The 24,931-nt window shown below is 43.4% G+C and overlaps 1 protein-coding gene across 10 annotated transcripts in view; it reads left to right on the top strand.

The window, feature by feature from the left end:
* LOC147031175 (E3 ubiquitin-protein ligase HECW2-like) overlaps positions 1 to 24,931 on the top strand; it is a 207,798-nt gene that overhangs the window by 13,776 nt on the left and 169,091 nt on the right. For 5 of the 10 annotated variants that reach the window (XR_015056708.1, XM_085875988.1, XM_085875987.1 and 2 more), the window contains exons 2-4: positions 7,679 to 7,789; positions 12,637 to 13,045; positions 17,639 to 17,746. Coding sequence is in view for 9 of the 10 variants with exons in the window: in XM_085875988.1 (XP_085732114.1) it covers positions 12,664 to 13,045; positions 17,639 to 17,746 (490 nt within the window). In the remaining variant the exon portion in view is untranslated. Of the gene's footprint in view, positions 1 to 7,678; positions 7,790 to 11,264; positions 11,333 to 12,636; positions 13,046 to 14,786; positions 15,583 to 17,638; positions 17,747 to 24,931 lie in introns of those variants that run through there. The other 5 variants (XM_085875991.1, XM_085875992.1, XM_085875989.1 and 2 more) reach the window with 3 other exon arrangements.

The raw sequence follows: 24,931 nt of genomic DNA, 5'->3' as shown, positions 1-24,931 counted from the left end.
ACAGGGCCCAGAACGCTACCTTGAGGAACTCCAGCCTGCACAGGAAGAGGGGATGAAAGAACTCCATTTAGGGCCACACGTTGACTGCGACAGGAGAGGAAGTCTGCGAGCCATGAGTGGAGATGGCCTTGAATACCATGGGAAGAGAGTTTGGTGAGTAGGGCAGGGTGCCAGACTGTGTCAAAAGCACGTGATATGTCCAGGGATACGGCTCGGATTTCCTGTCTGGCATTGAGGACCTCCATCCATTGATGGGAGAGCAGTAGCAGCATATCCAGGGTAGAGTGACCTGGTCTGAAACCAAATTGATGATTGGAAATCAAGCCATTGGAGAAGAGGAAGGATTTCATGTCTGAAGCAATGATGGATTCCATAACCTTGCTGATGATTGGGAGAAGGCTGATTGGTCTGTAGTTACAGGGATCTGTTTTTGCACCTTTTTATGCAGGGCAGTGATGTTAGCAGATTTCCAAGCAGATGGCAGATGACCTTGGGAAAATGAGAGGGTGAATAGAACAGAGAGAGGGTGAGCAAGAGCAGAAGAGCAGGCTTTGAGGACACGTGGGCTGATGCCGTCTGGACCGGTTGCAGAATCTGACTCGAGGTTTGAAAGCAAGCTCTCCACCTTGTCAGGAGAAAAGGATACAGAGTCCAGGGACAGTTGGGTGCGACTGGGTAAAGTGGGTAGAGATAGTGATGGGTTTGGGACACAAGATTTAGCTGCAAACACCGAGTTTAGACATTCAGCTTTATCACGTGTGGAATCAGCAGTGCGGCCATTTGAGGTAAGGGAGGGGATGGAGGGGGAACATACACCAGAAACAGATTTGATTAAACGCCACCAGGATTTTGAGGAGGGAGAGAGGTCTGAGAGTTCAGACTTGAGATGAGAAAGATGTTGTTTTCTGGCTCTCCTGAGGGTAGATACACACTTGTTCCGAGCTTTGTGGAAAGAACTGAGATTGCCCTCAGTTGGGTTTGCTTTCCATGAGGCAAAGGCAAGTTGTTTCAGGACAACTGCCTCGCCACAAGCTTCAGTAAACCAAGGGCGGGAGGAAGGGTAAGACAACTGAACACGAGAGGGGATAAATCTGTGCATGAGGGAGAGCAAGTTTCTTTGAAAGAATTCCCAGGATGAGTTGATGTTTGAGAAAGTAGTGATAGGAGACCAGTCTGTAAGTTTGATGGCTGCTCGGAGACCCTGCCAGTCGGCTTGAGTGAAATGCCAGACTCGACGGCGGTGAGGTGGTTCTCTGATGACAGCCAGAGAGATGTCCACTTTAACAAGGACGTGGTCAGAAGAACCAATTGGAGCGAAGGAAGAGCAGCAGATATTGTCAGGGAAATTTGTCAAAATCAGATCCAGAAGAGATGGAGTACCATTGGTTGAGATCCGGGTCGGGAAGTTGACCGATTGAGTCAGTCCCAATGAGTCACAGAAAGCTTTTGCTGACGTCCCATGGCAGGTGAGAGAGGTACCCACACCTAGCCAACTGGCGTGATGACAATTGAAGTCGCCACATAAGAGGAAGAGAGAGTTTGGATGAGAAGATAGAAGATGGTCCATGTTTTCGGAGAGTGAGGTGTAGATGGAGTCATCACTGTTCGGTGGACGGTACAGTACACATATAAACATGAGGTGGGAGTGGAGGGGAAGCCGAAGCCAGAGGTATTCCTGGGGGTGTGGGGGAGTGAGAGCAGTGCAGGGAGAGTGAGGAATAGAGTCTTTGATGAAGAGAGCAACACCTCCACCAGGACGAGGCTCAGGTCTGTCATACCGTAAGAGGGAGTAACCAGGGAGAGATACTTGGGAGTCAGACACGTCTTGGGAGAGGAAAGTTTCTGTTAGGCAGATAATGTCTGGTTTGTCAGTGGCAACCTGCATGGAAAGATCTGAAAGGTTTGAGCGAAGGCCCCGGATATTTGAGGTCCACACATTTAATGAAGAGGTAGGGGAGGAGGCTTTGGGTGCAGGAGGTGGAGGGGCGGGGGAGGGTAGGACGAGGGACGAGGGGGGAGGTAAGGAGGGTTGCTGAAGGAGTGTGGGGTATTGCAGAATAGCGAGGGGAGGGGGTCGAATGAGGAGGAGAAAAGGCTCTGTGGTGCTGGGAGAGAGGGGGGACAAGAGACAAGGAAGATGGCAGTTGAGGATTTGAGGAGGTGGAGTGAAGAGATGGAGGTGAGAGGGCAGTGGAGGGAGGCAGGTTGGTGGATGAGAGGGGGGCAACTTAGAGAAGGAAGAGTGAGGGGGATGAAAGGTGGGAGAAAGGTGAGGGGGAATTTTTGAAAGAGGTGAGAGGGAGGCTTGGAGGGAGAAGAGTGGGATGGTTGCTTTGAGAGTGAGAGTGAGGGGTGAGGGGGGTGAGTTGGCACTGAAGTTGGAAAAAAAGAATGGTTGATGGAAAGCGAGCATCCATGGCAAACTGTGGTTTTTAAAAGTTTTAGGTCAGAGATGCGATTTAACACAATTCTTGATGGATGCAATGAAGGCGAATTCAGAGCATGGAGAGAAGAAGCGCTGTAATAGTTGGATTTTTTAGGCAAGGAATGAAGGAGAGGTCGAAATGAGAGCAGTCTGTTAAAATAGCAGAAGAGAAGTGCATTGTGAAACAGTAAAGAGTACCACATGTGTGAGAGAGGAAGATGAAGCATTATAAGATCGTTTTTGTTGTTAATATTAATGTTTGAGAGAGTTCAACAGATTAGGTCATGGAAATGTAAAAAAAAAAAAAAAAAACTTTGTGCTGTTTTGCCAAGTTGGCACTTTATGAGTGATTTTTCATTTGTTTGTTTGTTTGTGTTTTTCATTGTGCCCATTTAGAATTTGTTGGAATTGATAACTCGGTTGATGAAAATTAACTTTTTACCTCCGCCACCGAAGGTGGGTGGAGGTTTTGTTTTCACCCTGTCTGTCTGTCTGTGAACAGGATATCTCAAAAAGTTATCTGGATTGAGACGAGATTTGGTGGAGGTTGGGTGTGTGACAAGGAAGAATTGATTCGATTTTGGTGAACATCTGAATCTGGATCCGGATACTGGAACATTTTTCAGTGATTATTCACCATTGAGAGATAGGGCCAGAAGCGATATACAGCACAATTTCGCAAAACGTTATAGACTGATTCAGACAAAACTTGGTGGATGAGTTGGTTAGATGACAAGAACAAGCCGATTATTTTTTGGTTGAGGTCTGGATCCAGATACAACTTATCAGTGGGAAACAAAATGTAAACTTCTCAGCTTGGTGGAGATATGTGCTCTACTGACTGTCTCTTTCTAGTTTTGTATGCAGCCTGTGGCTGCTGGTTGCATAATTTTCTGTAAGTGTGGCTCTGCCGCTGATGCAGTGCCCCTGGTGCCAGTAAGCTGGTACTCATTTTGCCGACCTCGGAAGGATGACAGGCTAAGTCAACCCACCTGGTGTTATTTAGATGGAATGATAGGGGTTCAAGCTCAAGATCCTAAGATCTTAAGCCAGCCACCTTAACCATTAAATCAACACCAGGCTTCCTACTGCACTGAAACGAGGGGAGGAAGTGGATGTTGCAGGTGGCGGTAGGGGTCGATGCGGGCCTACGGAACTGCATTTATCGATAATTTCACATTGTTATAAAGGCAAGCTGAAGTAGCCATTCACATATAGCTTTAAACTACTGCCAAAGTCTTTATTTCACAATTCAAAGTTTTCATGAGCCAAGCTGGAGTACAAACCATGATAGTTTTCTCATTACTGATATCATAAACTGATGACACCATCGCTAATGAAGTGAAAGTGAACGAAGGCTTGATAACCTTGCACTTTGATATGTCACAGCCTTAAGAATTTCAAATTGAAATCTTTCCAAGGTGCTTGTATAATTTCTTCCAAAATATCTCAACCAAGGAAGTTGGTGATTTTGGTTGGAGGAAAGGCAAAGGTTATAGGGTTGAGGAAGGGGTGGCCATTGTATTTGAGATATGCAATATGGGAAAGCATTGGGACACAAAAGAGTGCGTTTGCTCTTTAAAGGGGAATGGAGTTACTTTGCCCATGTTTGGGATAAATGTTTGTTTTCTGAATGTATGACTTCACTGAGGGCCGACTTGCTTTATATGGATATCGATCTAGAGAAGTTAGTGGCAGGAAGGGTATGTGGTGATAGTGTGCTCAGAGGCTGCTGGAGAAATAGCTCCCATGTGCATTTTTCATGGCAAATCGTGCCAGCCCGAGTTCCACAAATCGTTGAAGGAAGCCTTCATGCATTCCATGCTATGTGCTCATTCATAGAAGTAGGAAGTAGAACTGCATTTGGAATCGTGCAATCTACCTTTTGAGTTGAAGGATTAATTTTTTTTTTTTAATGAAATTATCTTGAGAAAGTTGTCAAATCGTTTTTAAATGAAATAATGTTTTTAGGTGAGGGAATCATATAATATTGTGACGGTTGTGGAACCTCACCCTGGGGAGAGTATCCATAAATGTGTAGGATCTCCCAGAATTGGTTATTTCAGTCGTGCCTGTTGTATAGGTGATGGGGAACAAATACGTTGTGTGGGTTTAGCTACATCTTTCCTTGTCAAGTGATTCTCCCACTCTCAATCTTTTCTCTATCCATCTTCCAATTCGTCAATCCATCAACCCGGTCTGTACTCATGATTTATCATTTCACTCCCGAAACTCTATTCACGGCGCCGCCTTGTAATTACTTTTCACACCCCATACTGGTTACCGAAACCAATTATTTTAAGTAAATAAATCCGTAAATCCCTCCGAATTCCTCTCTTTCTTTCATCCTTCCTGCTCCTTTCACCCAGCATGACACACTTTTCAAACATAACCACAGCACAATGTTAAGCAGCAAAGGCACTGCGGTTCAGAGTGCAATTTTCTCAGGAGCTGTGGGCGGAGTTCGTTGCACTCTCCTTGGACGCAGTTGTGAGTTACAGCCAATGCGGTCTGGCCTTTGCTCCTGGTAACTCCACCTCACATGCCCTCTCACGGCTGCGCCCGACCTGGAAAGCTTGAAATGACCAGATCCGAGAGCTGTTTGCTGCTGTTGGAACGCGCTGAGGACCCGACGAGAAAGAAGCTGCCTGCCCTGTTCATACCACGAGGAATCTCCTGCTGGGACAAATTGCGCTTTAGCCAAGACTATCTGCACTGGGCAAACTGCGTTGTGGCGAGATTAGCACTGGGTCAAGGCCCGAGAATAGGGCTTCAGCCCGAGAACGAGAGCGCCATGAAGTCCTTGGCACGTGATAAAGGCTCCATTACTGACTTGCACAATCCTTCCTTTCTTTCTCTAAGACCAGTTCATCTACCTGAGATGCACGAGAGTAATTGCTATTCAAAAGAGCTATCAACGATTGGCCTCTTTGACCATCAGGGCAAGCCTCTCATTCACACCTCACACCTTTCCTCGAAGCTTATGTGCTGCATATGCCGTTCCTCTGATTTCGTATCGCATCCACACACACCTCTGCCTTCTATTCCTTCCCTTTTCTCCCCTCCACTTTGAATTGGCACAGGCCCACTTGCTCATGCTGGGGTGTCAGAGGCAGCAAACAAGCCTCGCTCTGCTTTTTTCTTCTTCTTCTCTACGTTTCCTGGAATGTTTCTGATGGCGTGTCTGTACTGTGTATAGCACGTGTAAGATTGCAGAAGGGGAGTAATAAGTGTTAAGGGATTAAAATAACTGTTCTTTTGTGTCTTTCATTGTTGTATGTGCTGATTTATTCTGACATGCTTTGTAAATACGTGCTCAATTATAATCATTGCTTTGCTTGTCTGTGAATAAATGCTTGCTGTCTGTTAGTAAGCATCTATTAAACCTGCTCGATTGTCCTCTCCTTAATTGGGTCGACATAGTATGTGCAAATAGATAGACGGGACTAATTTGTTCTACCCCACTAATTTGCTCAAACCGATATCCAGCATTCACCCAAGGTTCGCTCGGCTAGGTGGACGTTGGTGCGGTTCCCCAATTGAGATCACCAAACCATCAGTAAGGTAACGCGGTAATTAAGGAGTGAGAACCCTGCTAGGTTTTATGGCTTCAATTGGCATCCACAGTTGCTTAGCAACCCATTGGGCCTCGGAGTTATCCGTGGCTGGCGGCCTCTGGTTCGGAGGTCAGAAAGAGGGTCATAGGAGCCCCCTCATGATAACCACTGCACTCCGGTGCCATAGCAATGTATATACTGCTGGACCCTGCAATTTGTGGGGGATACGTTCCTGAAAAAGGGCATGAATGTCGGGTCATTGTTAAAAATATATATAATTTTTTTAACATGGTCTAGGCTCGTTGAAGAGCGATTACACAGAACAAATCAGGAGAAAGGAGAAACGACAACAGCAGGGTGGAGGGAGAAAGTAGATGCAGGCAACGATGAGAGGTAAGGGAGAATGCAAGGTGTGGACAATATGGATGCGTAAGCAAAATTATGTTTGACTCGTTTGTGATTTTTGTCAAGGTCTGAGGAGAGGGAAGAGGCTGCTGCCTGTATATGAGAAGGATGAGAGATGTCATCAGCAAAGAGATAAAGCCGATTTTCCAGAGACTCAGTGAGATCATTGATGAAGATTAGGAATAATACCAGGCCTGAAACACTGCCTTGGGGTACTCCAGCCTTGACAGGGAGAGGCGATGAAAGGGTTCTGTTGAGAGCCACACTTTTTCTGTGAGAGTAGAGGAAGTCAGTAATCCAAGTTGGCCTTGGATTCCATAGGCAGACAGTTTGGAGAGCAAGACAGGATGCCAGACTGTTTCAAAAACTCGATATATGTCCAGAGAGACGGCCCTGTTCTCATGTCTGATATTGAAGGCCTCCATCCATTGTTGGGAGAGCAGAAGCAGCATGTCCAAGGTAGAGTGACCAGGTCTGAATACAAATTTAGCTGAGATGAGGCTTTTGGAGAAAAGGAATAATTTTATGTGAACTGCAATGATGGATTACATTACCTTGCTGATTATTGGAAATAAGCTGATTGGGCTGTAGTTAAAGGGATTCTCTCACGAGATGACCTCATAAAACCAGTCTCGATGTCCGTCCGTATGTACGTACGTCCCCATTTTTTTTCTTCCGATTTTCTTGATATTTGGTATGTGGGTAGATGTCGATGAGGGATGCACGACGGTATGACCTTTGACCCGATTGAAGGTCAAGGTCAACGTCAAGGCCACTCCAAAGTTGCGAAATCGTCCATTTTCAAAATCTATCTCCTCCGCTGTTTGTGATCCGATCTTCGAAATTTCTTCGGATTCTGATAATATGGAACGATATCTAAATTTACTTGGGCCGGGTTTTTTTTTTTAATTCCTCCTGGTTATTGGGTCACGTGCCGTCAAAGTTGGAAAAAATCGTCGATGTGATACGGTCAAAAAAATTTTGCCCGATCTTGATGAAACTTGGTATGTAGGTAGGGGTTGATGAGTGATGCACGATGGTAATACTTTAGACCTGATTGAAGGTCAATGTCAAGGTCACCGATGCTGTAAACTTGTGAAATCATCCATTGTCAAAATATCATCCGCCATTGATGACTCAGAAATGCGGTTTGATTTTTGAGGTCTGGTTTCTAACCTTTTGAAGACACATTGATCATAAATGTTCCACATCAACCATTTTCAAAATCTATCTCCGGATAACTCAGAAATGTAGTTTGATTTCTGAGGTTTTCTATCCTTTTTACTCCCAGGCTTTCGTCTGTACGTTGAACCAAAAGACAAGACGACATCGAAGCCATTCTAAGCCGATCAGAGATCCACATCTACAGAGCTTCAGAGATGACCGTCACCCCCAACCTGGGGTAATTTTTTTATGTAATGCTGTGATGTTGACTGATTTCCAATTTCCCAGCTGGATATACAGTAGGAGACCAGTCCTGAACTGTTTAAAAAAAACCCCCAAAAAACCCGCTAATGTTGAAGCGGGTCACACTTTATGACTCACCAATATAAGGCGTCTACACAAAACGAATCCGCGAATAGCGGAGTCTGACTGTGTGTGTATGTGTATGTGCATATATATATATATATATATATATATATATATATATATATATATATATATATATATATATATATATATATATATATATATATATATATTGCACCAGTCAAAACTTTGGACATGTCTATGGAAATAACTGTTTGAGGACCTGGATGTTATGTGCATTAGGCGAATCTGATTCTGAAAACCATAACAATATTTAATGATCTGTGTTTTAAGTTGCAGATCATTTTGGTTCAATTCAAACCGATACTTTGAATTAAACTTTTCTTAATAGAACATGGGCATGATGGCCTTCTCCTCTTTCCTTGGTCTTTGTTTATCCATGTGTGCTCAGTCACTTGGAGCATATCTAAACCAAACCATCCTGTGCATCCTTTTATCTTTGGTTCCCAACACAGCACTCTCAACTTAGCAAATCAGAGCACTTATCAAATTCTTTCTTGTTTGGTTGTGGAGGTTTTTTCTTATTTCTCAACAAAGTTGTGATTTGTGTTGCATGGTGTTTTTTTATTAATTAATTCTTTTTTTTACTGAGTTGCTATTGAGGGAGGTGAGCTTGCAATATTATGAATTATTGAAAACGATGAGCCAAGCCTGGCACACTATTACTGTGAGTGAATAGATTGCTTGCTCTGGTAATGTGCTTTATCTGTCGCATGTCCTCGAACAACAATGCTTTGCTGAGCTGTGAAAAGCAATTCAAGTAATTTGAACACTTTAGCAAATTCATTCAAATTCATTAACGGTGTGTTTTGGTCAAATTGATGTTTTTTTTTCTACATAGTCCAAAATAAAGAAAAATATTTCCATTTCTATTTCTCCAAGATTTAAAAAACAGTAATGAAAGAAACAGCTTTTTCATCGACATTATTTTGCACCAAGTACAAAAATAGGATTTTAAAGGTGATTACCTGAATGATTAATGCGTTTACTTTGCATCTAAAGTTTACTCAGGAAAAATCTGCAACCGAAAGTTTACTCGGGAATAATCTGCAATGTAAAGTTTGCTTGGGAATATACAGCATGTCCATAAAGTCTCTTTACAATTTAAAAAATTTATTACAAAAGCAAATGAATAGATAAACCTGTTGAAATTATAACAAAATGAGGAGTAGATATTGAAGTTTTTTTTTGCCTCATTTAATACACTTCTATATGGGCACCATTAATTGCACGAAGCACATCAAGACGGTAATCGATTTCCTCCCATGTTCGCTCTAGCAGAGCCTCATCAATGGTGGCAATGGGGTCATGATTCTTTGCTTCAGGTCGTTGATGTCCCGTATCTTTGTTCGATACACGATATCTTTAACATAACCCTATAGAAAGAGAACTTTGAAAATCACTGAGTACATTGAACAAATCTGATAAAAACATCCCATCAATTGCCTTTGTAATAAACTTTTTAAATTGTAAAGACACTTTATGGACAACCTGTATAATCTGCAATCTAAAGTTGGGAACATTCTAAAGTTTACTTGGGAACAATTTGCTATCTGAAGTTTTTGTGGGATTGATCTACAATCTAATGTTTACTGGTGACCAATCTGCAATCTAAAGTTTACTTGGGAATAATCTACAATCTAAAGTTTACTCGGTGAACAATATGCTATCTAAAGTTTACTCGGGACTAATCTGCAATTGAAAGTTTACTCAGGAATAATGTGCAATTTTAAGTTTCCTCGGGAATAATCTACAATCTAAAGTTTCCTCCGGAATAAGCTGCAATCTAAAGATTACTCGGGAATAATCTGCAATCTAAAGATTACTGGGGAATAATCTGCAAACTAACGTTTCCATGGGAATAAGCCGCAATCTAAAGATTACTCGGGAATAATCTGCAATCTAAAGTTTACTCTGGAATAAACTGCAATCTAAAGTTTACTGGGGACTAATCTGCAATCGAAAGTTTACTCGGGAATAATCTGCAATCTAAAGTTTCCTTGGGAATAAGCTGCAATCTAAAGATTACTCGGGAATAATCTGCAATCTAAAGTTTACTCGGGAATAATCTGCAATCTAAAGTTTCCATGGGAATAAGCCGCAATCTAAAGATTACTCGGGAATAATCTGCAATCTAAAGTTTACTCGGGAATAATCTGCAATCTAAAGTTTACTCTCGAATAAACTGCAATCTAAAGTTTACTGGGGACTAATCTGCAATCGAAAGTTTACTCGGGAATAATCTGCAATCTAAAGTTTCCTCGGGAATAAGCTGAAATCTAAAGATTACTCGGGAATAATCTGCAATCTAAAGTTTCCTCGGGAATAAGCTGCAATCTAAAGATTACTCGGGAATAATCTGCAATCTACAGATTACTGGGGAATAATCTGTAATCTAACGTTTCCTCGGGAATAAGCCGCAATCTAAAGTTTCCTCGGGAATAAGCCGCAATCTAAAGATTACGCGGGAATAAGCCGCAATCTAAAGATTACTGGGGAATAATCTGCAATCTAAATTTTACTCAGGAATAATCTGCAATCTAAAGTTTCCTCGGGAATAAGCCACATTCTAAAGTTTCCTCGGGAATAAGCCGCAATCTAAAGATTACTCGGGAATAAGCAGCAATCTAAATTTTACTCAGGAATAATCTGCAATCTAAATTTTGCTCAGGAATAATCTGCAATCTAAAGTTTACTCGGGAACAATATAAAGTTTACTTGGGAACAATCTGCCATCTGAAGTTTCTGTGGGATTAATCTGCAATCTAAATTTTACTCGGGAACAATCTGCAATCTAAATTTTACTCGGGAATAACCTGCAATCCAAAGTTTACTCGGTAATAATCTGCATTCTAAATTTTACTCGGGAATAATCTACAATCTAAAGTTTACTGGGGAACAATCTGCAATCTAAAGTTCACTCAGGAATAATCTGCTATAAAAGTTTCTGTGGGAATAATCCACAATCTAAAGTTTACTGGGGAATAATTTGTAATGTAAAATTTACGAGAACATGGTTTGCAATCTAAAATTTACTTTGGAACATGGCATCAAAAGTTTCTGAGGGAATGATCTTCAATGTAAAACCTGTTTTACAGCTTTCTACTTCAAGCAATCATTTTCCCATGCAAATATGTGTTGTGATTCAAATGATCAGAATACCCCAAAATGTTAAGGCTGATCGTCACTGCAGAATCACGGAAAGTTTATTTGATGTACACAGATTATATAGTATAATTAAATTAATGGATGGGCTTAAAGAGGGTGTGCTGCTTTTTCCCCTTTTTTTTCTAATCCTCACTAAAGCTGTGCATGATGTCATACAGAAAGTGAATGCTGCTTGTGGTGATCTACCTGTGAGCTCATCATAGCTCATTCCATTAGCTTGGAACAGGTAACCCTTTTGTGTTACATTTGACATATAATCGTGTGAGTCTGTCCTGTAATGTAAGCTGCCTTCTTCCTGCTCTGTAATATTTTACCCCCATTGTGGATTCTCTTCTCGACATTGGCTATGCTTCTCGTTGTCTTGTATCGCTGTTATCTTATTACATTGACACGGTTTGCCTACTTATTTGCAATCCATTTGCATGCACATACAGGTAGTGGACCAAAAAAAAATGGAAACTCCAATGTAAAGTCTCTTAATATGGCATTGGGCCACCACGTATGTATGTGCCATGGCAAAGAGTCTACCAGCGTCTGGATTCTGCAGGAGGGATGCGGCACTCGATATTCTTCCACGAGAAAGTCGATCAACTTACACCTGTTTGATGGAGTTGGAAATAGCTGTCAGGCATCGTTCCAGGATATCCCATGAATGCCTGATTGGGTTCAGATCTGGTGACTGAGAAGGCCATGACATGTGGATAACATCAATGTCATGCTCATCAAACCATTTGGTGACCACACATGCTCTACGGATGGGGGCGTTGTCATCCTGGAAGGTACCGCTCCCTGCAGGAAAGAAATGCTGCTGCAACATGGGGTGAAGATGATCACTCAGGGCCATTAAGCCACGATTGGCATTGACCTTGCCTTCCAAGGGAATGACTGCACCCAAACCATGACAGGAAAATGTTCCCCACAACATTACAGAACCACCAGTGTGCTCTTTGTGTGCGTCGTTATCAGTCATGGAGGGGCCTGTGTTTGTGTTGAGTAGGGGGTGCAACCTCGGCTGGGGTGGGTACAATTGACTTTACCTGTTGTGTACTTTTCCTGAAAAAACCCACATGAGGGTCTTACATTCATGAAGACCAACCAATAGCCCATACCTGGAGGCCGACCCCTTTGTAATGGTGATTCTGTAGACTTTGGCCTGTAGTTTAAAGTAAAATCCAGACATTTTGATATTGGATGATGGCAGATTGAAAATTCCCATCTAACCATTCGGAAAATTTTCATTGTACTATCTCGCACGTCCCTGTAGTCCTTTGCAGAAGAAGTTCCTCAGAATATGTCTGACTTGTGTTTTAAAGAACAATTGACATTGCGACTTGTATCAAAATGACTGCAGACTCATTACATAGACTTTTGTCAGACTTTCAAAAGCTCAAAAACTCGATGATGGCTTTGTTGAAATAAATTTCTGAAAACCCCACATTTATGTGGAGAGAATTCTATATACTTTTAGCACTAAGGGAGAGCCGTGTTCATGAAACTTGTCTCAAATTTGCTGCTTTGTGTGTTTTTCAGAGCTGGTCTTACAACAGATTGACTGCTATGGCTGTGTCCACACGTGACCCTCTGCGATCGGACACGCCGATGCGCCGCCGCTACAACCAACAAATACGTTACAGTCTCGGGTCAGAGACTCTGCGAGGAATTTCCGGGTCGGGAGATGTGGGGAATTTCGTCGGCGCAACTCTAGGTTCGCTCGAAGGCTCGGGGGGAACGTCAGTGAGCGGGATGGCCGGAGCAACGCCCGGTAGCGGCGGATTGGTTCGTGCCAACAGCGACACGGACTTGGTCACATCTGAGAACCGTTCTAGTCTCACAGCGAATGTTTACGAGTTTGTGCTGGAATACCCCAACACGTTGATTATCTCCTGGAACATCAAGGAGGAGGTGGATGCCACTGATTGGATTGGCCTTTACAGTTTTGGTAAGTTTTCTTTCCTTTGATTTATGTCTTGATGACTGCATGACACTCAAAAGTCAAACAAAGTGCTTCAAGAACTCCAGACATTCCCAAAGTTCGAGCAATTACAGGACAAAGGCTTTGACATCTGCAAAACAATGGTGCCTGTCTCTGTCTGTCCGGTTTCCTATCTTCTGTTTCACCGCTTCGTTTATCGTCACCAAACTTTCAAGGGATTATAATGTTTCTTATCTCATCTAAATTTATTTGTAACTCTTCCATTTATCCCCTTGGGCTGAGTCAAAAGTAGACTTTTCCCAAAGCATTCAGCATGCTGTATTACTTGCAGCACTTCAATGGGCAGAGCTTCTTTATTATTGACAAATCGTTATTATGAGATTATGGAGAACACAATGAGAAGAAAATGTACAAATCTTTTTTTTTTTTGATTATCGTTTTCGTCAAGTTTAGTTCGAGTACAAAGCGAACGCGGACGGGCTTTGCATTTTCAGATGCTTTCTTGTTCACCTTTGTAATAACTGGTCGTTGGATCAAAGTACAAAGTGCACACCTAATGGTGTTGTGTGGTGCCTCTGTGTCATGTGGTGTGATATATATATATATATATATATATATATATATATATATATATATATATATATATATATATATATAGATATTTTATTATTATCTTGCCAAAACGAAGTTTTTGCAAGATATGTTAGTCAGCTTGTATGGCTTTTTTTTTTTTTTGTCTGTAATCGCGTATAAAAAATTCTGCAGAGCACAGTTATCATCGGAAATTTTTGTAACTTCGCATATCAGAGGCCTATAGAGGTCCCTTTCAGTGCACAAAATTTTGAAGGTCAAGGTCAAAGGTCAAGGTCACTTTGGCGCAAATCAGGGGAGTTGACCAAACCCTTATTTTTTGAGTAATTTTGATTGGATTGTCTTCCAACTTCATGGGAATATAGTTCATGGTCTGGCGCTCAGCTGATTAATTTTCGGTGGCGATTGGCCTTGACCTTCATGGTTAGCGCCTCAGGTCAAACATTTGACCCCAAGGTCAAATTTTCAAGTTTTAGGAACCATATCGTGTAGCACCTCAAATTGAACACCTCGATGAGTGCTTTCTAGATATGTCAAGCTTGAGTCATTATGATGTCATTTGGTGACGTTATGAGGCAAAAGCATATTTTTCATGGTTGCTCTGTGGAACGATTCTCATCGGAATCTCTCGTAGGCAGATATTCCTCAAGGAGTCTCTCCTGGTGGATAGCAGCTCTGTTCACCTCAGTGTGACCTTAAAGAAGTCACACGTGGTCACCTTTTGGCAAGGTTTATTTTTACTTTTTTTTAAACACAAGATTGCATTGTTTCCCTTTTTTGTGTGATCTGCTTTTATTTAGGATGTTATTTCATTTCATTTGAAGCTTGGAGCGATGTTATCTTCTATATAAAAACGAATGAGACGTTGTTTGTTTGTTTTTTGTTTGTTTGTTTGTGACGCTACTCCTCTGAGCTCCCAAGGTTAATCGCAACAAAACTTTTTGGGATCACATATTTTTTTTAACCACGATACACCTTGATAGGGGTTTTAAATAGTCATTTTCTCACAATTCATAACTTGTAAACACACGAGCCACCATCATTCTGTCACGGGGAAAGACTGGGAGTACGGAAGGGGAGGGGTGGGAGGAGGCATGGGGAGGGGTGGGAGGATGGAGCGGAAGGGGTGGAGGACAACTCCGGTTACCTCTGCTAGTAGATAATAAAATGCACTTTCTGCAAATGGTGAACATTGTTAACGTGTTTTTTTTTTTTAGCAAATATCCACGTTATGTCGGTGATTTGTCGGACCATGGAATTTGGTTCATACAACGCATCTTTATCTCAGGAATTTATTTTATCAGTGGCTTGCACTGACTCCTGGAGGACTGGATTTTTTCACATCCTGAAAGTACAGTATGTCATTTTATAGTAATGTCATCCATGAGATGAGTCTTGCTTAATATATTGAAGTTTAATTCCTCCCACATCCCCCTCCCACCTCCCTATTCCCCTCTAATCGATGTGTTCCCACACTGTGGAAATCGATGGCTTGATTGCACACAGTGTTTTCATGTGCTTTGATACAATTGTTACTCTTGCACTGACCTGACATTGAAATGTGCATGAATATAATCTAATGCTACCCTCTTAGTACCCATGAGAAACTCTTTCCATCTCAAACCCATCACTTGCGATCTGCAGGATCAGTCGGGCCCGTGGATTGCCTTATCGTGTTGTGCAGGTCTAAAGTTACTGCTGAAGGTGCATATGATGTGTTACGCTGATGTTTTTAATCTTCAAATACCAAATTATGGATCGTGGCATTGTTTCAAAAGGAAAAAAAAAATTTTTTTTTTTTTTTTTTTTTTTAAACATAGTCTCGGCTTGTGGAAGAGCAATTTCACAACAAATCAGGACACAACATGACAAAGGGAACAGCAGGAGAAGGGAAACACCAACAGCAAGGTGGAGGGAGAAAGTAGATGGAAACAGACAAACAAGGGATGCAGGTAACGGGATGCAGAAAGGGGGAAACGCAAAGGGTGGACAATATGGATACATAAGCAAAATTGTGTTTGACCAGTTTTTGATTTTGTCAAGGTCTGAGGAGAGGGAAGAGGCTGCTGTCTGTCTGTCTGTCTGTCTGTCTGTCAGAAGGATGAGAGATGTCACAGCAGAGAGATGAGGATTTTCCAGAGAGTTATTGAGATCATTGATGAAGAATTGGAATAATATGGGCCTCTAATACTGCCTTGGGGTTCTCTAGCCTTGGCAGGGAGAGGAGATGAAAGGGTTCCATTGGGAGCTACATGTTGACTTTTTTCATGTGCGTGCGTGTGCGTCAGCAACCCTATCTCGGACATGTACGGACCGATTTTATTCGTACTTGGCACAAACACAACACATGATGTTCTACATATGTACGTCATTTTTTTTTTCAACAGCAGATTCAATATGGCCGACTGGCGGCCATTTTTGTTGAAACCAAAAAAAAAAAACCCAGTGTCAAACACGTCCTCAACCACTTCTTGGACATGCATTTATCGATCTTGTTCAAACTTGGCACACAGATAATGAGTGATGGCTTACATATGCACGTCATTTTGTTTTCTCGAGATCACATTAAAGATGGCCGACTTGCGGCCATTTTCGTTTTTGAAACCCAGTGTTGAACACGTCCTCAACCATTTCTCGGACAAATATTTACCGATGTGGTTTAATCTTGGCGCATTCTCTCACCTCCCTCTCTCACCCTCCTCCTTCACTCTCCCCTCTTTCACCCCCTCCTTCTCTCATCCCTCTCTCTCTCCCACTCCTCTCCTTCTCCCATCCCTGTCCCTCACTCTTCATCCCCCCTCTCCCTCTGTTGAGGACTGAGGGTCTAGTTTTGAATTTAAAACGGCTTCCCCAGAGTGTGGCATGTATCCATCTGATTCAGAGTGAGCTGACCCGAGGGGTGCAAAGGTCGCTGCATGTACAAACATGCATGGATGCATGCAGGCACTCCTTTGCCAGCTTGGGAAGATAGCTTGGGTTTTAAATGCTCCTGCCTGGTTTTATATAGAATCCGATGGTTAAAAAAAAAAGCATGGCTGGTGTTGACTTCGGATCCTGGGACCCTGAGTTCAAATCATGCTTGGCTGTTGAATTAATACCAGGTGGGGTTGACTCTGCCTGTCATCCTTCTGAGGTTGGCAAAATGAGTGCCAGCTTGCTGGTATCCTGTGTCAGAGTGGTGACCTGTCCAGGATTGTGCCCCATAGCCAAGGAGACTGCTGAGGATGGACGCTCTGCACAGAGTATTGTCCCAATGGATGGATGTAAAAAGAAAAAATTGTTGTTTGGGCATGTTTTATTACCCTTCCTTTCCCCTCCCCTCACGCTGCCTTCCACTCCCCTCATGCTGCTTTCACTTCCCATCATACTGCCTTCCCTTCCCATCCCCTCAGACCACCACCCCCCCCCTCCTGGAGTGTATAGCACCGTTTGAGGCGTCACTCTCCCCTCCTCCCTTTCCTCACCCCCCTTCCTCACTCCCTACTGGTTCCCCCTCCTGGCTCCCCCCCTCTTTGCTCCCCCTCCCCTCCTCCCTCCCTCCTCTCCCCCCACTCTCTTCCTCCCCCTCCTTAATATTCCTGTCAGCGAAGCGATGGTTGTATTTGCGAGTAACTAATAAGCTCCTCCATGAGACTGAGATCCATGGAAAAGGTGTTTTTCTGTTTGTTTTTCATGTGATTATTGCCGACCTGTAATATATATATATATATATATATATATATATATATATATATATATATATATATATATATATATATATATATAATTTATTTATTTATTTTAAATAATCTCTATATTAATTCGCATTACTTGCCTTGGTGCCATCCTTGATCATAATTGGTTTAAAATTGATCAACTTGCAACAAGTGGAATAGCTTGCAGTTTCCCCTCATTTCTAGCTCAAGTGTAAGAGGAGCTGTCACCCTGTACCTTCACTCACGAACCCAAACCTCATGTCCTTTCATAGAACAGCCCTTGAGCATATGATTCTTGCTCTCCTTTTTGTAGATGAATCATCCCCAGGTAACTTTTGGGACTCCAAGAACCGTGGAGTGAACGGGACGGAGAAAGGACACATCATCTGGCACATCGAGCCCCAGCCGTACTTTACCGAACGTAAGTGTCTAACGGAGCATGTGGCACACCCTTTACAAGGCGGAATGTATCACCGGGTCACATTTTGAGAACCAAACAACCTGTCCTTTTGTTCCTCATCATCTTGTTCAATATTGTTCATGTTTTGAGTAATTCATGAACTGTGTACCTTCCATGAAATATTTGAAATCGCATGGCAGGTACATGTTATGTTACTGTTAGATGGTACAAGTTATTGGTACAATGGACGTATCGCAATTTGGAACTTCATCCGAAATGTCAAGATGATTTTGAGCCGAAGATGAGTTCAGTTTGTTCACACTAAACAAACTCGACTGGGAGTTCCGTTCACTGCTGGTGATAACATGCAGCACCTCATCAGTAGTCATGCAAGCACTCGCAATCAACACAGCTTTTGCGAGATCGAGGTTGGGAATGGCCAATAACTTCCGGAGTATTGTTTCCTTGTTGATGCCAAAAACGAAAAAATTCTTCAGCATCTCATCCAATGTCGCACCAAATTCACAATGTTCAGCCAACCGGTGAAAGTCAGCAACAAACTTAGACACTGACTGACAACCTTCCTCAGGTGCGTGTAGAACTTGTACTCGGACACGATTTACCTGGGTATCGGCTTGTCGTGTTTGGCCACGATTTCGACAAGTTAATCGTAGGTTTTGTGCTTCTGTTTATCGGAGGAAATGAGGTCCTTCATCAGGACATACGTTGAGTTGCCACACATGGTGGGGAGAATGGCCCAGCGCTGGCCAGCATCATCGACTGCCGCCATCCTGTTAGTGTTAAAGTATCGTTCCAAACGATCCGCAAAATCTTCCTAATCTTCATCTGGCCAGTATTCTGAGAGAATCCTCACGGATGCCATCGTGAGCAATGCCAAATGAGCAATGTGCGACGTATCCACCGGATTAAGGGGTGAAAAGCAAGACGACACCCAAGTTGGACCAACACGTATTGTTCCCCCGGTACATATGCACTGCACATACGTGCCCGGGGTGACTTCACAGACAACATGTCAACATACGACACACTTTTCCGTGTCGGAATTTCAATATAATATTGATCTTGCTTTGTCTAAAATTCATTCGAAATCTTCCACTTCCTCGTATTGCATCCGTATGTTGAATCACTTTTGTACACTATCTGGCTAATCAGCACTAATAGTTTAGATCGACTCTTAGTGTCTGGGATGTGCTTTTCAATTTGGTTAGCTTGGTTTAAGGGTGGTGTGAAGTAGTTGATGATCAGAATCACAGTCTGCTCCAGGAAATGTATTCACATTTTTGAGGGATGATGGCCATCTCTTTTGGATCATGTCAAGATCGATCTGTTTTTGATAAATGTTTGGAGATCCCCACGTATAAAGGCTTCTTGGGTGATGTAAAGTGGTGTGAGATATAATATATATATATATATATATATATATATATATATATATATATATATATTGGAGAGAACAAGTATTTGATACACTGCCGATTTTGCAGGTTTTCCCACTTACAAAGCATACAGAGGTCTGTAATTTTATCATAGGTACACTTCAACTGTGAAACACGGAATCTAAAACAAAAATCCTGAAAATCACATTGTATGATTTTAAAATAATGAATTTGCATTTTATTGCATGAAATAAGTATTTGATACATCAGAAAAACAGAACTTAATATTTGGTACAGAAACCTTTGTTTGCAATTACAGAGATCAGACGTTTCCTGTAGTTCTTAACCAGGTTTGCACAGACTGCAGCAGGGATTTTGGCCCACTCCTCCATACAGATCTTCTCCAGATCCTTCAGGTTTCGGGGCTGTCGCTGGGCAACACAGATTTTCAGCTCCCTCCAAAGATTTTCTATTGGGTTCAGGTCTGGAGACTGGTTAGGCCACTCCAGGACCATGAGATGCTTCTTACGGAGTCACTCCTTCGTTGTCCTGGCTGTGTGTTTCGGGTCGTTGTCATGCTGGAAGACCCAGCCACGCCCCATGTTCAATGCTCTTGTTGAGGGAAGGAGGTTGTTGGCCAAGATCTTGCGATACATGGCCCCATCCATCCTCCCCTCAATACGGTGCAGTCGTCCTGTCCCCTTTGCAGAAAAGCATCCCCAAAGAATGATGTTTCCACCTCCATGCTTCACAGTTGGGATGGTGTTCTTGGGGTTGTACTCATCCTTCTACGTCCTCCAAACACGGCAAGTGGAGTTTAAACCAAAAAGCTCTATTTTGGCCTCATCAGACCACATGACCTTCTCCCATTTCTCCTCTGGATCATCCAGATGATCATTGGCAAACTTCAGATGGGCCTGGATATGCGCTGGCTTGAGCAGAGGGACCTTGCGTGCACTGCAGGATTTTAATCCATGACGGTGTCGTGTGTTACTTATGGTTTTCTTTGATACTGTGGTCCCAGCTCTCTTCAGGTCATTGACCAGGTTCTGCCATGTAATTCTGGGCTGATCCCTCACCTTTCTCATGATCATTGAAGCTCCACGAGGTGAGATCTTGCATGGAGCCCCAGACTGAGGGAGATTGACTTATCTTGAACTTCTTCCATTTTCTAATAATTGCACCAACAGTTGTTGCCTTCTCACCAAGCTGCTTGCCTTTTGTCCTGTAGCCCATCCCAGGGGTCTTGCCGGCCTTTTCCAACCGTGGCATTGAAATTGCCGATCACTGGAGTTGTCTGTTGTATGGAATTTTCGCACGAGGAGAGGTGAGTGAGGATGGTGCGAGGAGAGGTGGAGGAGGGGCGCGGAGAGGTGGTGGTGGCACGAGGAGAGAAGAGGAGGAGGCGAGGAGAGGGGGAGGAGGCGAGGAGAGGGGGAGGAGGAACAAGGTGAGGAGAGGGGGAGGAGGAATGAGGAGAGGTGGAGGAGGCGCGAGAAGAGTGGGAGGAGACGAGGGGGAGGCGGCGCGAGGAGAGGAGACGGGTAGGAGGAACAAGGTGAGGCGAGTGGAGGGCGCGAGGAGAGGGGGAGGAGGCGCGGGGCGAGGAGAGGGGGAGGTGACGTGAGGCGAGGGGGAGGAGAACATTTGAAAATTTACACCCATGATGTCTAACTGGCAAAAGCCTGCCTGCATGTATGCCCCAACCTATACATGTTCCTCCAAACTGCTTGCATGTACGCACGCTTGAACAAACCCCACCACGTCCAATCACACCATGTCCAACCAATATGTGTGCTGTCTCCTGACCTACCTCTTAATTTTCAGCCACTGCCGACTCTAAATATATTGCAGCAGCTATTAATACATTTATATTAAGATTTTGTCATGAAAGCAGATCACAGAAAACTGTAAAAAGAAAACTGCGTACATAATTTCTGAAAAGAACTGAAGGACCCCTCCGACACTATGGCCCTAATTTCGTGTCGTCGGCTGGCGGTACGGCCCGGTCCCACAGGATCTCAACCGACCTCTCACAGGTGAACATGTACCCATATTGCATCTTGGACACACTCTTGTTTGGTCACCTTGCACATGGGGTGCGTCCAAAGGGTACCTTTGCACGATGGCCTGTCGGATGACGACGCACGGGGCCGATTTTCCTTAGAGGCAACGGCCCATGAGACTCAGATCCCTGAAGAAGCATGCAGAGGGGCCGTGGGGAGGTGGTGGGTCTTTAAGACCACCGACTAAAACTCGACTGTCACGATGACTCCTAGCCGCCGATGTGACCCGCCCCTATGAATGACGTGCCCAGCCGGCATGCCCCAGCCCAAGAGAGTGAGGGAAGAGAGTTGCCCCAGGCCCGCACAGCGCTCCACACACCACCCTGTTACACCGCATACGTGAGACCGATCCCAACCACCACACCAGAGATGGATGAAGGATGAAGGTGGAGCTAGATTTTAGATGTTACATTAAGGTGGGGGGCTTTGGGAAAAGTTAGCTTCGGTGTTACCATTTGATCTATACCCATACGTAGATGGGTATATTTCCCTCCTTTTATTACCTCCGCCGCCCAAGGTGAAGGAAGTTATGCTTTCAACCCATTCTGTGTGTTTGTCTTTGTTTGTGTGGAGGATATCTTAAAATGTTGCTGCTGGCAGCAAGCCTGCCAACAGGAGTTTCATAGACCTTGTGCAACCTGTTGGTGGGCCTGGAAGAGGCTGTTAAAGGTAGTATATGATTTGGAGGTTGATATGGTCTAAACTCTCAACCAACAACAATAATAATGTGTTATGTATCCTTCTGGTGCGCATGCCCCTGAAGTGTAGTTGGTTTTCTTTCCCGAGGAGTTGTGACGACTATTTACACAATAAATGATACATGGTGCATCCGGGCAGGTGGGTGGGGGAAGCTTATGAAAGCTAGCTTCCAATTTACAAGGTCGTTTAATAATTAATCGACCATGTGGTGGGATGTTGCATGATGTCCATGAAGTGAGGCCCCTTGTTGTTGAAAGGGGGTGTATTGGTTAATCCCGTGGGTGGTGGATATAGAGGGCACCTTTCGAGTTAGTTCACCTTATAATTGTGGTTGTAACGAGTGCGGGCGTCGTATTAGACCCCCAAATGCTATCCTTGTGTGATCTGAGAATTAAATAAATAAATCCCACATCTCTACTCCAAGCCCCCTGTGAAGTTTAGTATGCGGGTAGTCGGATGGGATATTATTGATGCTGGTAATTATTCGAAGAGGTCTTTTCGTTATCGATCGCCAGTGTCTTCGAGTCCAGAAAAGACAGAATAATTTGTATGTCTCTAGATCAACTTAGTGAGGCCTATATTTAGATGGGGGTGGGGGGCGGAGAGGGGAAGGGGGAGTGATATATTTATTCGAGAGACAGCACGAGGGATCAAAGAAGCATCCAAGGGAAGCCATAATTTTTATGCAAATTAAACCTTAAAAAACAACCTTAAAAATGGAAAGTATACACTGATGTTTATGAGGCCTTGGAGTGCAAATCTTATGATATAAACATGGTGTTTAATCCCACAGCAGCTTGAAACTCCCCCAAACATGTGTTTGCAGAATGTGTAATGGTACCAGATGTATCTATAAGGTATAAACACAATCACGTGTAACTCAAACCGTGCGAGTAACGCATCATCATGCCTGCTCGTTTGTGCATGCGTCATGTGGTACATCGGCTCACCGTCTGTGTAAACATTATAACTTTATTTTAAAACGTCTGTTTTTCACCAAATTTGTTTTGCATATGTGTCGAGTACCTCGTGAATCCTCCGAAAATGTAGACAAAAGTTAAACAGCTCCTGCGAGCAAGCAATAATCCCCCACATGAACCGAACGCATAGCCAAGCAGTGGGCGCATACCATGTCAGATCTCTTTAAAGCCGATCCTTGCCCGTTCCCGCGGCACCCTTCCACCGCCCTTCCTTCCTCCACTGCCCTCCCCTTTCCACAATCCCCCATCAACCATCACCCCCACGATTCCCACCACCATCCCACAACCCCTTCCACAATTTCCCCACTATCCCTCATCAACCATCATCCCCACAATATCACCACCACCATCTACCCCCTACCCCCTGGCACCACTCCCCCTCCATTGTGGTGGGACATCGACACCTCATTGATATGGCATCCTGGGAAAGTATGAAACAGGACGATCCCTTAGCATACAAGATACCTGGTCAGTCTGCAATGGCGGGCCAAAGCATTTGTCGCCCATTTTGTCCGTGGTGTCCAAGTGTGCCTGGGCGGTCTCGGCTGTCTGGCGATGACAGGTATATAATAACTCTGCTTGAGCAATACATGAATCGATCTATCAATTCCCAGTAATACAAAATCCCTCTCTTATAAACTGTCAATTTAATGGAAGAAATAAAAAATGACTTTCGGGCTTTTTTCAACACTTTGTGATTGGCAAAAACATTTCAAAATCCCCCCCCCCCTTCAAATTAAACCGTGATTAATGATTTTCAATGGATTTCAGAAAAAAAAAAATTGCGTTTGGGTTCCCCTTTAAGGTCCGTATGCAGATCCGGCCTATCAGTGGGATAAAAAACACATAAACTGTGCAGTCTGGCAGAAGTATGCACTCCACTGAGTGTCATTGTCATTAAATGGAGTGTTTTGGAGGAGTCTCATGGCTTATTTGGAAGCATGCTCACCAAGATTATCCCAACTTATCTTGCGTAATGGTTTTACTAATCATCATTGTTCATTGTGGTATTATAGAGATGACCGTCACCCCCACACGGGGGTAATTTTTGTATATATTTTTTCCTCCTCAGGAGAGGGGGGTATGTGCTTGGTTAAAAAAAAAAACAAAACACAACATCAACCACATAACACCCCTTGACGACACTCCCACCAACAGCACTCCATACACATGCACACAATCACCCATCAATGTTCAAGCTCCCTTAAAGTCCTGTCAACATCCCCATACCACTCTCTCTCTCCATAACTTCCAGGTACCGATCTAATTCGAATTTTAACTTATCTACTGTTTCTGCTGCCACTACCTTTCCAGGGAGACCATTCCATGCATTAACTACTCTGAGTGAAAGTCCCCTGCCTTGCTACTGTCTTAACTGTCCTCTTCTTTACACTCAAGCTATGGCCCCTGCTCGTATCACTGTCTACTCTGTTGAATAATTCATCTTCACTTATTTTATCTTCACCTTTCATCATCTTAAACATCTTCATCATATCTCCTCGTAACCGCCTCCTTTCTCGTGAATAAAGCCCTGTCTCCTTCAGCCGCTCCTCATAGCTAAGTCTAGTGAGGCCCGGAATCAATCTAGTAGCCCTGTGCTGAACTCACTCCATGGCATCTTGTTTTTTTTTTTTACGTTGAAGGCTTCAGTCAGGAACTAAATAGTCCTTATCGAGGCCAAGCCTTAAATAAAAGAACTACATTGATAGAAAAGTAAGGAAAGAGAGAATATTCTAAGAGTTTTTGAGGAAGTAAAAAATATGCTTTTTGAAAAGGTGAAGGTCAAAAGTGTTTGGGAAGATGTGAGAAGGTAAAGAGTTGCAGAGTTTGGCAGTGGAGGGGAAGAAACAAACATCGTAACGGGCCACCCTTGAGTTTCCAATGGCCACACAATAACCATGTGATATCGTGGCTTATCGAGTATTCCGTGGTCTCGCTAATGGTGGAGAGACACAAGCAGCAAGTTCTTGCGAACAGAAACTGAAGTAATATCTGTAGAAAAGAGAAAGAGAGCCTTCTATGCGGTGTAATTTGAGCGGATTGAGTTTTGAGGTCACATTGGTA

Source organism: Eptatretus burgeri, chromosome 3 (genome assembly GCF_056783735.1).
Source record: "Eptatretus burgeri isolate ZD-2024b chromosome 3, Ebu_testis_v1, whole genome shotgun sequence".
Taxonomy (NCBI): domain Eukaryota; kingdom Metazoa; phylum Chordata; class Myxini; order Myxiniformes; family Myxinidae; genus Eptatretus; species Eptatretus burgeri.
Note: the sequence above shows the minus strand (reverse complement) of the source record. Positions and strands in the feature narration are given on the sequence as shown.